The sequence below is a fragment of the Balaenoptera acutorostrata genome, chromosome 1, assembly GCF_949987535.1.
Source record: "Balaenoptera acutorostrata chromosome 1, mBalAcu1.1, whole genome shotgun sequence".
Lineage (NCBI taxonomy): Eukaryota > Metazoa > Chordata > Mammalia > Artiodactyla > Balaenopteridae > Balaenoptera > Balaenoptera acutorostrata.
The window spans coordinates 65,336,471-65,351,232 of record NC_080064.1 but is presented as its reverse complement, the minus strand read 5'-3'; the positions used below and the strand labels follow the sequence as shown (position 1 = coordinate 65,351,232).

General features: G+C 37.6%; 1 protein-coding gene across 1 annotated transcript in view; it reads left to right on the top strand.

Annotated features, from left to right (window-relative positions):
- The window catches only part of ERICH3 (glutamate rich 3), a 117,272-nt gene that overhangs the window by 64,519 nt on the left and 37,991 nt on the right, over window positions 1-14,762 (top strand). The window contains exons 8-10 of the mRNA XM_057535295.1: window positions 181-361; window positions 7,418-7,604; window positions 12,843-13,144. Of these exons, the coding sequence (XP_057391278.1) occupies window positions 181-361; window positions 7,418-7,604; window positions 12,843-13,144 (670 nt within the window). The remainder of the gene's footprint in view (window positions 1-180; window positions 362-7,417; window positions 7,605-12,842; window positions 13,145-14,762) is intronic.

The window sequence follows — 14,762 nt, the reverse complement described above, 5'->3', positions numbered from 1 at the left end:
TAAAGGCATTTGTTTTGTAATGGGCTTGACTTTTTGTGCACTGTATATAGATTGACATTTTATAAAGGTTTCGTTGCAAGGTACATAAAAATAGCCTTTTCTATTCTTTGTATTACAATGTCATCACACTCTGATTAGAAGGTGATTAGTTAATAAGCCCCCTTTTTTTGTTTATTTTAGGATTCAAGAAGGATTCACAAAACACCACTGCATAGTAATGCAGCTATTACAATGATCTATTTGGGGAAAAATGTGCACCTAGCCTATGATCACTCAGATTTCCGGGATGAAATAAAAGTTTATCAGCAGCACTGTGGTGGGGAAAACTTGTGTGTCTATGCAGGCAAACTACTTGAGAAAGGTACACATAAAATGTGAATGTTTTAATTGCTTGCAGTTGATGCTCTAGATAAGCTATTGTTGGTATAATATCAAAATGACTTTAATCACTCTATGAAATTATGCATATCCAGGGACTTATAAACCAGCTGCCTACAAGTAAATCCAGATTTACTGCTCCATGATTGAAAATGAAGCAGCAATTACTCTTGCAGATTGTGGAATAAAGAATTTGGAGTGATTTAACCCAGTAACAGATTAATCTTGAAATAGAGATATATGATCATTAAAATGTTGTACGAATAAACTGTCCCCCAATTTACAAGTTAACTATTTGTCTTGCCATAGTGAATTACATCATACATTATTCTAAGAGAAAAATACCAGATTGGCAATTTGTTCTTTAGAACTATGCTGAGATAAAATCACAAATCCAATAAACCTCAGGGTGAATCACACCTAAATAATGCAGTACAAAATTTGGCTACGTGCTTTTATTACATTTTCACTTCCCTTTTATCATAAATCCATGTTTGTTAGCATAAGATAATTTTTGTATCCAATATAGGATTTCACATATTGGTACCAAAGTGGTTTTTTTGTCAATATTTAGTTCTGTGGCACAGCAATTAAAAGGAAGAGTTGTTACAGGATTATGTTTGCTATTTCCTTGCTTAAGACACTCTGTTTAGAAAGTAATAGTGTTTTTACTGATTAAAAGAAATATTTATATTTGGGTAATCTAGATATAGACTTAGGGATTAAAGGGAGGAGTTGGGGGCAAACATGGAATTGTTACTTTTGGCTTTTCTGATTTCCCTCATCAATCAAAAACAGTGACTATTAATTTAAAAAAAATCAACTGCTTAAAGAGAACTATACATATTTAGGGATAAAATATTGAAAACTTACCAATATAAGAAAGGATAAACACTTGAATGTTGGTTTTGATTTAAAGTAAAATATGATATATTATAATGAATTATATAGATATTGAATTATATAATGAATTACATATATTGTATTATAATGAAAAAACATTTTTCTTTATAAAAATGTATAAAATTTCTTTTTAAAAAATAGTGCCAGAAACTACTTTTTCCCATTTTATGTACTTAGCTGAAACGTAACTTACTTTGTTTCATTTTGTCATAGCATCTGAGGGTTCGTGCCTTCCATTATGTAGATGAGGAAAATGAGAGGCATCCAGAGGTACAGTGGCTTCCCAAGGTCACCCGTCCAGTTCTGAGCAAGGTTGAGAGCAGGGAGAGATCCCAGCCCCCTGACTAGGTGCAAGATCCTTGTTTAGTACTATCCAGCCCCAGTTAGCTATTCTCAGTAGCAAAGGGTTTCCTATATTTCCATAATATGAGGGGTATGAAACCCCTGATAATAGTGATTAGATACACTTATTTTTTAAAAGTATCACTTTCAACTATTAATTTTGATGAATTGCTGAAATTAGCTACAGTCTCAAATTGGAGTTAACATAATGAAACTTTTCCTGGGTCTTAGATCATGCTTTAATCAATAGAGTTCATATAAAATGGCTATTTGACTGCTGGGAAATGTGGCATATACAGAGGAAAAAAGAACAAGGCTTAGCTGAATGATTTTCTGGGAGATGATGTACACTCTGTGATAAGATTGCAAAACCAAAGGTTACGGGAGAATGTTACTTGGCTAAGTGTTATTTTGCATGCATATTGATCCCAGAACTGACTTTTTCTTATGTCATTGGACAGTCTTGAATAATAGGTTGGAATGGGGACTGAAGTAATTGAATCCTGTCCCCACAATAGTTTTGTCTCAGCTTGCCCTTGATTGCCATGAAAGTAATCGTTCAAAATCGAAAAGTTGGGTGGCTCAGAGTTGACTTGTGGTTCAGCAATCTTAGCAATTTAGCTGGACTGAAAAGAATCTACCCTTTTTACAAATCAAATCTGTGCATGATTCAGTGAAATGTGAATAGGTTTTTAGAAGATTTCTTTTTTAAAAAAAGGGCCTTTAAATTTAGGATTGGAGCAGTAAACTCCTTAAAAATGTAGCATTCATTAATTTCTCTTGCTTTTGGATGAGAATAACAATACCATTAATTATTTGGGAACATGGCAAGTGCATCTTTTATTATCATAGTGATTCATGATGTGTTACAGTTTGATTTTAGACATCAGGCCACAGATCGATTGTTTATTATGTACACCTATGAAGTCATGGAATATTTCTGCTACTTGTAAAGAGTACAGTTCTTCACAGGCAGTTTTATTTATCATTTATCCTTTCAAACAAGGCAGATGTTGGCCTCCTGGGTTCATGTGGATATGAAGAACAAAGTAACTTTTTTCTGGCTCTCTTATAATTCCTTTTCTGCCCCATTTTCTTGTATTTCCATAACCTGATCCTGTTGTACCTATTTGTGCATTCCTCACTACTTCTTCACAAACACAGCGGCTGCTTCACCAGCCCCTTGCCTCCTGCCTCCTCCCCCCCCCAGCCCCGCCCCACATTGTTATCTTGTCTTTTCCTGTGCTCTTTTCTTTGTCTGCAATAGGACAAAGGATTTTAAATTCAATATCATATTTTAAGTTCAAACCGTATCCATCTTTTAAGATTCAGATTAAGACTGTGAAGCTTACCCAACTGACTTTTATTCCATTTTATCCCTCTCTTTTGATGACAATGGCTCTTAACACCTAAAACCAAAGCATTTCATTGTACCTTGACTTACATTAACTGTTTTTTTCTTTTTCTATTACTCTTTATCATATATTGATTTTTTTAGTTGTTAAAAATAGGTGTAACTTACAATCCATAAAATTCATCCACTGTAAGTATACAATTCACTGATTTTTAGAAATTTTATAAGGTTGTACAGCCATTATCACAGTTTTAGAACATCTCCATCACTTCAAAAAGTTCCTTTGTGCTCACTCTTTGGCAATTAATCTTCACTCTCATAGCCAGCCCTAGGGCACCATTGATCTGCTTTCAGGCTCTACAGATTTGCCTTCTATGGACATTTCTTGTAAATGAAATCATACAATAAGTAGTATTTTGTGTCTTGCTTCTTTCACTTAGCATAGTGTTTTTAAGAATCATCCATTTGTAGCATCTGTCAATAGTTGCTCTCTTATAGCTGAGAATACATTCCGTTACATGGATATACCACATTTTATTCATCTACTCCAGTTGATGGATATTTGTATTGTTTCCAGTTTGGGACTATTATAAGTCATGCTGTAATGAATATACAAAGACAAATTTTTTTTGTGTAGACATCAGCTGTCATTTCTCTTGAGCAGCTTCCTAGGAGTGGGTGTGATGGCTTTTGCTTCCTGAGAATGGGTCATACCCTTTCCAGTTTCTTTGTGTCTTTTGATATTTTTGCTGAAAACTGGACAATTTAAATCATCTATTAGAGCAACTATGGATTCTGAATTCCTTTCCCTCTGGAAGGTTATTCTTGGGTTTTTTATTTGTTTGTTTGTTTAGTAGCTTATCTAGAACAAATCTGTGAAATTCATGTCCCCTCTCCTTGGTATACAGCCAGTGGTGTCTCTGCTCAGATTTTTTTTTTGTTCTGTTTTTACTTTTTAGGCTAATCTCTTAGGGTTGTCTCTGTGTTTTCATAGTTTAGTGATCATTCAGTGATTTGTCAGAGGTCGTGTTCAAGCACTTTGAGCCAGTATAGCCTCCCTCTTCTGCCAGTGAATCTGTTTGTAGGTTTATTAGTTTCCTGGGACTGACATAACAAATGTCCCTAAATATGGTGGCTTAAAACAACAGAAATTTATCGTATTACGTTCTGGAGGCCAGAAGTCTAAAATTAAGGTCTTAGCAGGGCCATGCTCCCTCTGAAAACTGAAGGGGAGAATCTTTCCTTGCCTCTTCCCACTTCCGGTGATTCCCAGAAATCCTTGGTGTTTCATGGCATGTAGCTCCATCACTTCAACCTGTGCTTATCCTCCCATGTTATTCTTCTCTGTGTATCTGTGTGTGTATCCTCTCCTCTTCCTATAAGGATATCAGTCATTGGATTTAGGACAAAACAAATCCTGGATAATCTCATCTTGATCCTTCCCTGATTATATCTACAAAGACCCTATTTCAAAATAAGGTCACATTCTGAAGTTCTGGGTGGTCATGAATTTTTGGAGGGCAATATTCAACACACTATAGTGGGTTCAGGAGTACATTCAAAGTTCAGGCAGTTTTCAAGTCTGTTGCAACTTTTATTTTCCACCAGGATCTAATGTTTCCTTTGTACACAGGTGCAAGCTTGCAATAGGACAGGGGTGTGTGAATAAGTTGGGCCAGCTCCAATCCATGCTGCTTCCAGTTAGCTGGAGATGTGCAGAAAGCTTATTGAATGTGTCTATGACTGCCTTATTGCCTGTATCTCCCTGTTAAATTCCTGGCTAGTCCACTGACCTGTTGCTTGCCCTAATTAGAACTACAGTCTCAGGCTAGCAGAACCTCTGACCTTCCCTGTCAGTTTGCTCTGAGATTGCTGCTTATTACTAGTAATGCCTCTGACCAAGGTTTTTTTATGTCTTCTGCTCCAAATCAAGTCGGCCTCTACTGACAGTGAAGCCGCTGGTTACCTATGGCCTGCCCTTCCCTCCTACAGTGGCAGGAGAGGGCAATGGGAGCAGCCCTAGGCAAGAATGCCAGATTCCCACTGTTCATACCAAAAGTTCAGTACTTTTTCATGAAAAACTGCTGCTCAGTTTGTTCTAAGTCTTTGGTCCATTTTCAGAGACAAAATTTTAAGGGAAGAGGATTTGGTGACCTTACTCTAGAAGTCTGGTACATTGATTTTTGTCTCTCCTGCTAAATTATAACTTCTTGAGGGAGGAGAACACGTTTGATATTTCTTCAGTATTTTTATGTCTCTTTAGTGCCTAAAACAGTGCTACCACTGTCAGTCAACAACCAATAACTATATTTTACAAATATTATAGGATGCTTTCTAATAGTGCCCATTATAATCTTTAAGACTGCTCTGTGAAGTGGGTAAACTGGGTCACCCCCTCCACTCCACTTCCTCACCCATTCCCCCTGCCATCCTCATTTTATAGATGAGAATTCTGAAATGCAACAAAGTTAAATGTCTCATCAAGGCACACTCAACTAATAAGTGAAGAACTGGGACATGGACCAAAATCTTCTGATTTCTGGTCTATAATCTTTCCACTACTCCATGCAGAAACCATGAAGTCAGGGTTGGGAAGTGTCACTAAATTTTAAAATATAAAATTACAAAATAAGTAACAAGGGACCAAAGGTAGAGGGTGTCAATTCTTGTTCAATAAGTTTGAAAAACAATGGAAGAAATGAAATAATATATGGATGTGCTCTCCAACCATGTGGGTACCAAATAGAAGGGCAGTCATGTCCAAGAGTTGATCTCCTGTGCCCATTCTCAGCATTTCCTTGACTCTACTCTCTTCCTGGGCTGGGTCCTTAGGGAGTTAAGAGGTGTGATGCTGCAGCAGAATGGATCATATTACATGCATGTCTCATTCAAGTTTCTGTAATATGAGTAGTCAAACTAGCTTTCTAGTTACCACTTAAAAAGTCCATATATAAAGACAAGTGGATTTTAATATCTATTGTATCTTAGTTTCCCCAGACACTAACTTGCCAATGTTCTCTTTCCTATTTTGTTTAATTTCACATCACAAGTACTAAGGTATAAATGATGGAATTACCTTTTTAATAAGTCTATTCTTTAGTATAAGTTGCATCTGATTTAGATTTTTTAGGGGCATAATATGGTATATACACAGTATTTCTAGATGACTATGAAAGAATGAGTTAAAATAATGATTCACTAATTATTTATTGGAGGCCTCCTGTGCCATTGTCCTGGGATCTGGGGAAATGAAATTTAAACTCTCATGGATTTCACAAACATGCAGGGCAGCAAACATCTAGATCAAGTTTCTCAAAGTGTGGTCCCTGGGCCAGCAGCATAAGCATCACCTGGCAACTTGATAAAAATGCAAATTCTTGTGCCCTATGGAATCAGAAACTCTGGGGTGAGGCCCAGAAATCTATGTTTTCATAAGCTTTTCAGGTGATTCTGATGCACACTAAAACTTGAGAACCACTGGTGTAGCCATATTTTAATAATAAGTGTAACAATAGGAAATATTGCAAAAAAGAGGCAAAAATTATCAAGCCTATTATTGGTAGAAGTGGAAGAGTCCAGGTAGGCTTATTGTAGCAAGTAACGTTAGAAGTGTCATGAGAAGCAGGTTTCTGAGTCACTCTGTAGAATAGAGTTTCTCAGAATTGGGTTTTGGGATGTACAGGGTGAGACTTCTTCAAAAAGCATTATAGAGACTTGAAATGATTAAAAATTGTTAATTGCAAGCAGTGGTTCTTAACTTATTGGTGAGACTTTTGGGTGGGTTGGGGATCCAGAAGGGGTCTCAAATCTAGGCAGAACTGAGAATGGATTGAAGATGGAATAATTCTGCCTCATCCATACATGTATCAGGATGTTTCAAGTCACGACTAAAGATAAAAATTTATTTAAAAGCATTACTGAGTAAAAAAATAGTCATATAAAAGCATTACTGAGCTCACAGCAGCCTTTTGTTATGTACTCTATTGCTAGATAACATAGCAAGATAGAGGCGTGGAATCTAGAGAGATGTTTGGATTCAAACACTAACTCTCCCACTTACTGTATGATTTTGGCTGAATTACTGAACTCTAAACCTAAATTTCTGCATTATGGAAACTAATGATGGTAATATTTCCACTTCATATGGTTGTTGAGAAATAACACACCCAAGGTAATTAGGCATAATGCCTGGCCATATTAAACGCTCATATAATTTTAGGTTTTATTATTTTATTACAAGTCAAAGAGTTTTATAATGCCTTGGAGTATTTATTATATATATAAGTAATAGAATGTGTTTTTGTGATTAAAAAATTGTCCTCAAGTTAACAAGGAGATCTAGAAAATAATATTGTACTTATATAACAGAAAAATGTGATTTAAAACATGTTAGTTCAAAGTCAGTTGCTTTCACTAATGTATTTCCTTTTTAAATTCCAGAGACCTTTCAGTTTATTTCCAAAAGGCACCATGGTTTCCCCTTCAGTCTCACCTTTTTCCTGAACGGGATACAGGTGAACAGGTTAAGTTCCTGCTGTGAATATAAGCATCGAAAAGGTTCCAGACTTGGAGGCAAACGAGGCTACTTTGGGTTTGTGTGTGTCGAGAGATCATCTCCTTGCTACAAGTATGGAAACAAATGTCCTTTGGTAGAGGGCAAGTTTTGCTACATTTTTCTTTGTATGCTTTTACTGATGTATTTCTCAGCACAATTTGTTAAGAATCATATCAATGTAGATGAGCCTAAAATATCTAAGTTAAAGGTTGTTTATCACAACAACCTGTGTGCTGCATTTAAAATTATAAGATATAAAGTAGATTTCCAGATGTATTATATAGTGGACATAAAAGCTGGTGGTGTTTCAAATTCTGTTTCTTTTCTACCTGTTCCTTTCCTCATAATGCTTTAAGTTCTGTCTCTAAAGGGAAGGAGAGAGGCTTTTCCCCCCTCATTCCTCGTAGTAATTTATTTTGGGCTGAGCTCCAGAGCATGTGTCAAGCATCTGGCTTATATAGTTGCATATTATAGGTTTTGCATGATAGAGGTGTACCTGCATTATCGTGTAGTCCAATGATCACTCTCATGCCCCTAATTTCAATCTCAGACGTAAAAAAATACATGATAAAAGGTCAGTTTTGACTATTATTCATCAGTTTTCATATTGGACATTCTGTTTGTAGTCAGGAGATCTTCTTGAAGGCTTTGCTTAATTTTTTCCTGAAAGTACTCATGGAGAATTGACTCTGTGCCAAGCTAGAACATGGCAGTGAACCAACCAAAGAACCTGACCCATGGAGTGCCTTCTGACAGGGGAAGTGAAAATAATATACCAATAAACCCATGCCAGTATACCAATAATACACCAACCAATTAGTGTATAATAGATGGTAATAAGTGTGATGAACGCAAAACAGGGTAAGGGAGATATAAGGAACGAGGGGGGACAAGGGTCAGAAGGCAGTATTATTTTATGTAGGATGGTCAGTAAAGCCCTCTCTGATGTCTTTCGAGCAGAAACCAGAAAAAAATGTCTCCTTTTTCAAATAGGTTTTCAGGTAGAGGAAAAGCATATACAAAGGGTGTGAGACAGGATTATGCTTGGTGTATGTAAACTAGTGTGATCAGAGCAAAAGTGAGAAAGGGACAGTGATAGAAGATGTCACTGTCAGAGAGACAGTGGAGTCAAGTCACGTAGAGTCTTATGGTCATTGCAAAGACTTTGACTTTTATTCTGAGAGGGATGGGAAGCCTCTCAGGTAGGTTTAGAGCAATGGCCTGTCATGATCTGATAGTAGCTCCTATGGGAAAAATAAAATAGGGAAGGTGGGGGGGAGGGTGGAAACTACTTTAATCCAGAGGAGAGAGAGTGGTAGGAAGAGTTACAAGTGATTAGGTTCTAGACGTATTTTGAAGGTGGGGTTTACAGGATTTATTGATGGATTGGATGCAGGGCATGAGATAAAGAGCAGAGTCAGAGATGATTGAAAAGTTTTTAACCTGAACAACTGGAAAGATGCCCAGTTAACATGGGAAAGACTGTGGAAGATGCAGCTTTGGGAGTGGAGACATCTATGAGATATGCAAGTAGAAATGTTGAGTAGGCGGTTGGATCTGTGAATCTGGGGTCTGGTGAGAGGTTCAGGCTGGAGATATATAAATTTGAGAATTGTTTACATATGGATGGCATTTAGAGTCATAAGATGGGATGAGACTGCTTAAGAATGGAATACAGTAAGAGAAGATGCCTGAGTAATAAGCTCTGGTCACTTTGTTCTAAGGTGAGGAAGATAAAGAGGAACCAGGAAAAACCTAGGAAGGAAGGCCAGTGATTAGACAGAGAACCCAGAGAAAGCAATGTCCTGGAAATGAACCAAATGTTTCAAGAATAAGGCATAATCACCTGGGTCGAAGGTGTGGCTAGGTGAAGCAAAATGAAAATTCAGGATTGAGCATGATTATTTGGTAATGTGTTGGTTATTGGTGATCTTGGCACAAGTTGCTATTGTGGAGTGGTAGGAATGCAGTCTTGTTTGGAGTGGGTTTAAGAAATAATTGGAGAAGAGCTAAAGCCAGAGATGATGGATAGCTCTTATTAAAGAGTTTTGCTCTAAAGGATGGAAATTGGGTGGCAGCCAGGAGGGAGGATGTAGGGGCCCAAGGGAGCTTATTACTTTTTAAGATGGGAGATGTTATAATATGGTTATAAGCTGATAGATAGGGTTGATACCCTAGGGGGGGAAAACACATTGGTCAGGCGTGACATAGAGAGAGAAATTGCTGGGGCAAAGTGCTTGAGTAGACTAGAGGAGATGGGATCTAGGGCTCAAATGGAGGTGTTAGCCTTAGATGAGAGGAAGCATTCTTCTGTAGTAACAGGAAGAAAGATGGCATATAGGGCAGAGAGAGATGCAAGTTGGTGGCTGTGTTGGGATCAACTGGAAGTTCTCTGCTGATTATTTCTATTTTCCAGTCAAAGAGTGATTGGAGCCTTAACCTCAGCTGATTATGAAGCTAACAAAAAATTGAAAACCAGTGTCTTATGAGACCTGTGCATTTTAGTTGAGAGTACTAGAACTTACTCTTAAACATCACGACCATTTTGTTATTATTATTTGAAAACTTCAAAGAAAGAAGCTAGAGGGAACCAAGTGAAATCATATAAAGAATTGTACAGAAACTAGTTAAGTGTTGAAAGGAGAGTAGATGCCATCCATCAGGTTTTGGCACTGGTTATTAAGCCTCAATAGAAAGTGTTTAGGACCAAACATTTTATAGCTTGGATTTATACAGCAATTCCCAAAGAGTGCAATGTGTTTACACATGGATGATTGTATACAAACTCATTAGCTTTCCTGGGAGTTAAATAAATGACTTGCCCACAAATGACTTGCCCACATATATGGAGAACACATATTTGACTTGGAACAGAAAAGCAACCTCAGGTAGGTCCTAAATATACCTGGGCATTCCTGCTACATTGCCCTAGACCATTCACTGTCCCACTTGCTAGATGACTCTTTCACACCTCTTCTCTCTCTTAAGGAGGAAGGATTTAGAAATTTTTTGAGTTACCTGTTTAAGGTCCTTAGAAAACAAGAAAAGCTTAGCAGTGTTCACTTCCAAAGTATGGAGGTTCCACACTTGTATCCATCCCTCAATCGTGGGAACTCTTTGAAGAGTCATGGTAGTTACTTTCAGTTGCTAAAGTGAAACACAGGAAAAAGAATTGCCTAGCCAAGAGAATGAAGACTGCTTTGAGCTTTAGTAATGAGAATCAACACCTCAAATTATACTCAGAAGTCAAATAGGTAGTCAGTGACGAGGAAAGCACAGATGCTACCCACTTTGTTTGCCTAATTCCCTTAAGCAGATGGGCAATAAAAAGTCTGTGCGTGCAGTAGGGAGGCATCAAAGCCTCTACACAGTCACAACATAAACTAAAAGTAACAGCATATCAGAGGCTCCAAATCAATATATTTGGTGTTGCCATTGATAAGGGAAGAATAGCTTCAACAGAAGGAATGCTAGTAATCATAGTCTCTGAAGATTCATGACACCTTTATTTCCAAGGAAAGCAGTGTGCTACGTATATCATCATTATAGTCAAGAAATAATTTATCATTCTTAATATGGCTGAGGAAAGTATGTTCTTATTATCCTATTTTTCACAGCCTGATAGTTACTTTGAGTGCATATCCGTTTAGCTTTACTTTACGGGGAGATAGTGAAAGGAGAAGTGATATAACTAAGTTCTCATATTTACTTGTTGGGAGAATGAATTAAGATCAATTCCTATGCTATTGCTAGTCTAGGGATGGCTGAAATTCAGTGATATCTTCAGTTTAAGAAATTGCCATTAGATTTGATTCACGGAGAGGCAATTTTCAGATCTTACATATTGTTTCTATTCTTCTTCCTGGACTGGAAAGTCTTGACTGCATTCTGACCCCACTCTAATTGACCCAGTTCCCCAGTAGTTGTGTGACGTGGAGAGAAGGGGATGTGTGAAGTTCTAGAGGAGGAGTGGGGAGACTGGTAACTGCCAGACACCTCTTTTCAGGTCACGGATTGTCTCTAGGCCTTGGTGAAAACTTCTCCACATTATGTTAGTCTTTGTGAGGAGAGTGTGAGTACTTGCCCTGGTGGTAAGCCCAGCAGTGTAACATTTGTCTGTGTAACTAGTCATCTGAGAAGGCTATACCAGTAATCTAATAATATGGGTGTACTTCAGTGGGAGGTGACGGAGTCTAACAGTCCTGGGCTGAAAGCCAGCTTTGTCACTAACGTGCTGGGTGAACTTGGACAAGTCATGGACTCCTTGAAGCCTCAGTTTCCTCATTTGTAAAGTGATGACGATAGTTCTTAAGTTATTGGTCTGTAGGGGAATATATCATATAAGATCATGTATATAAAGTACCCAGCAAAGAGATTGGCACAGAAGGAGTGCTTGATACTCTTATTATCATAGTCATTATTTTTATTAATGTATGTATTATAGTTATTGGAATTCCTATTTTGATATTAACTTGAGAGATAGGATAAAAGCTATAGAAGAATTTATTAATGTTACTTTTGTTATAACTGATTTTTTAAAATATTTTTTAACGTCTTAAAACATTCAGATCATTTGCTGGCTCACCAGATTTGACTTAGAATGACTTTATGACCTCTATAGATTATTGCCATTTTCAAAAAACAAAAGCTTATTGCCAGGAAAAATCACCAAAAGATTGTGGTACAGGTTTCAAAAGGCCATTCTAAAAGCAATAATGACAGTTCTGTTAAAATAAGCATTCAGGCTCCTGAAGTGTTTATTTAAAGGGCACAAAAATATTTAACTGATTGTATTTCTTAAAAAATCAATCATAAATATTTAGAGTCAATTTTGTATGTCTTTCTGTTGTTGTGTTGTTGGAATAATAAATTATCAAAGACCGAATGACATCTTTCTTCTGATAATTTTTATCTCAGCTTCCTTTTATTGATAAACCTGAATGTTCTTTTATCACATAATTCTAATATGAGGACTTAAATTACCTATCTATCTATCTATCTCTGTTATAAGGCCAAATATATACTTTAAGGCACAAAGTTTAGTTTGAGACTATAATTCATTGTTGTTAAGTTGCTTTCTTTTCTTGTGTATTACTGTGGGTAAAACTGTTAAGAATTGTTGTGTTTACTTACAAGATTTTGGTATTAATAAGGAGAAAGTAGTTTATTTTAATTAACTATGTGTACTATGATAAATATGTTTCTTGTAACATTCCTTACTGGAATAAGAGAAGTGATTTAAAGATCTTTGCAGTTCCATTGTGCTATATATAAAGGTTAATCAACACTTTATGTTAATGTTTTTCCTAGGTGCATTATCACAATGGGCCTTGACAAAAAAACAACTTCACCAAAACCTAGGAAGGAAAAGAGTATTGAGAGAAGAGAGGGATTGATGAAGGGTGAGGGGAAACTGAGGAAGGATAGAGAGTACCTGATACCAAGAAAGAGAGAGATGGAGGGGAGCAAAACCTCAGCTTCAGCCATTTTTTCAGCTCAAGAACTACATACAGGGATCGGCGAAGTGAGAACTGCTGTCGAAGAAATGGAACGTAAAGAAAAGCCAGGACAAGAAGTCTGGGAAGATGACCAAGAAAACATATTTAAATATGGTAATGAGTAACACTGGGTTCTTTTGCTGTTGCGTGGTCATTTTGTTTGACTTTACAATGTGATTATAAAAATTTGCAAAAATATCCATTAAATGTTGTTACTCAGTTTTGATCTTCAGGCAACTGTGTTGCAGGTGAGGAATCCCTGACCACCTTCTCAACTGTTTTGCAGGGAGTTCTGTGTGGCCTGTCTTAGAGGAGGGCAGCCTAACTCCAGGGGGTTGAAGGTGCTTGGAGGGGGAGGTGGGAAAGGAGAGTTTGCGTCTGCGTGAGCCAGAGGCTCTGTTCACTTATGCAGGGAGAGACCATTTCACCAAACAGAATTTTGCCTGTTTTTTTCACTATTTGATATACTTGCTTTGGTGAAACTGATGCTTTGGCATCAGGTAGGAACAACCTATATGATTATATAGTGATAGAGTATTCCATAACTGAAAACATTTGATGTAGGTCTGGGGTCCTGGAGCTTGTCTGCATTTCTTGTTTTCTTGTTCTTCCTTTCCCTCCCCTCCTGTCCCTTCCCCTCCCTTCCCCTCACTCTCCTCTCCTTCTTCTTCATCTTCTTCCTCCTCATCCTTCTCCTCTGCCTCCTTCTCCTCCTTTCTTTCCCCCCTCTAACCGCATACACACACACACACACACACACACACACACACACACACACACACACACATATATATATATATATATATCTCCTTACCTTATATATTTATACATACCCTCACCTTTTGATGTAGTAGATATTATTACTCTCTCTATTTTAAGAAAATGAGGCTCAGACATACAGAGAGAAAGTAGCAGAACTAGGATTCATACTGTGGGAAAGGAAAAACTGTTTTCCCTCTACCCATCTTAGGTTCATTAACTGTATCCTTGTAAATGAAACTGACAAAAGAGATGAAAAAGGGAAAACAAGCAAAAGTTTATTAGCAGGTGCATCGTGCATATGTATGGGAACACTCAGCTGAGTAACTCAAGGGGGTGGTTAGAACTTGGGCTTATATGGCATCTTAATAAAAGAAAAATACATTTTTTTCAAGAAGTGACAAGGCAAAGGAAAAGGACATTGAGCTTCCAGGGGCAACAAATTGTGGGAAGGCAAATATTATGTGGAAACTAACGGTAGATAAGGGCTAGTTCTAGTGAAGGTTGTTATGTTGATTCCTCTGGTGCCGTCTCTGGGCTGCTAAAGATCAGAGTTGTCGCCTATGATTAACTTTTGTCCTTCCTGGGAGAGAGGGGAGGGGAGACACCTTCAAAAATGTATGTCCTGCTTTTAGGGAAATGGGGGGAGGGCAGAGAGCTTCTCTTCTATTTACTACTTCTCAATTGCCTTCAGCTCAAAATAAACCTTATGCCCAAGTGGCCTAGTTTGGGGTGGCCTACTCTGCTACCCTTTAATACCCAGGCTTGTCTAATTCCAAAGCCCAAACTTTCAAACACTGTACATATAACCTCCTCTTCTGTACAAGCTATCCTTGATGTTACCTGGTTGTGAGTGATATGTCCAAAGAATCAGAAAAGGGGAGCTGCCTGAGTGTCCCTCTTGCACCCAGGAGACAAAGCCTGGATTAGAGGAGCGCTAGCCATTGGCTGGGATGAGTGTGGAAGGGCTGGT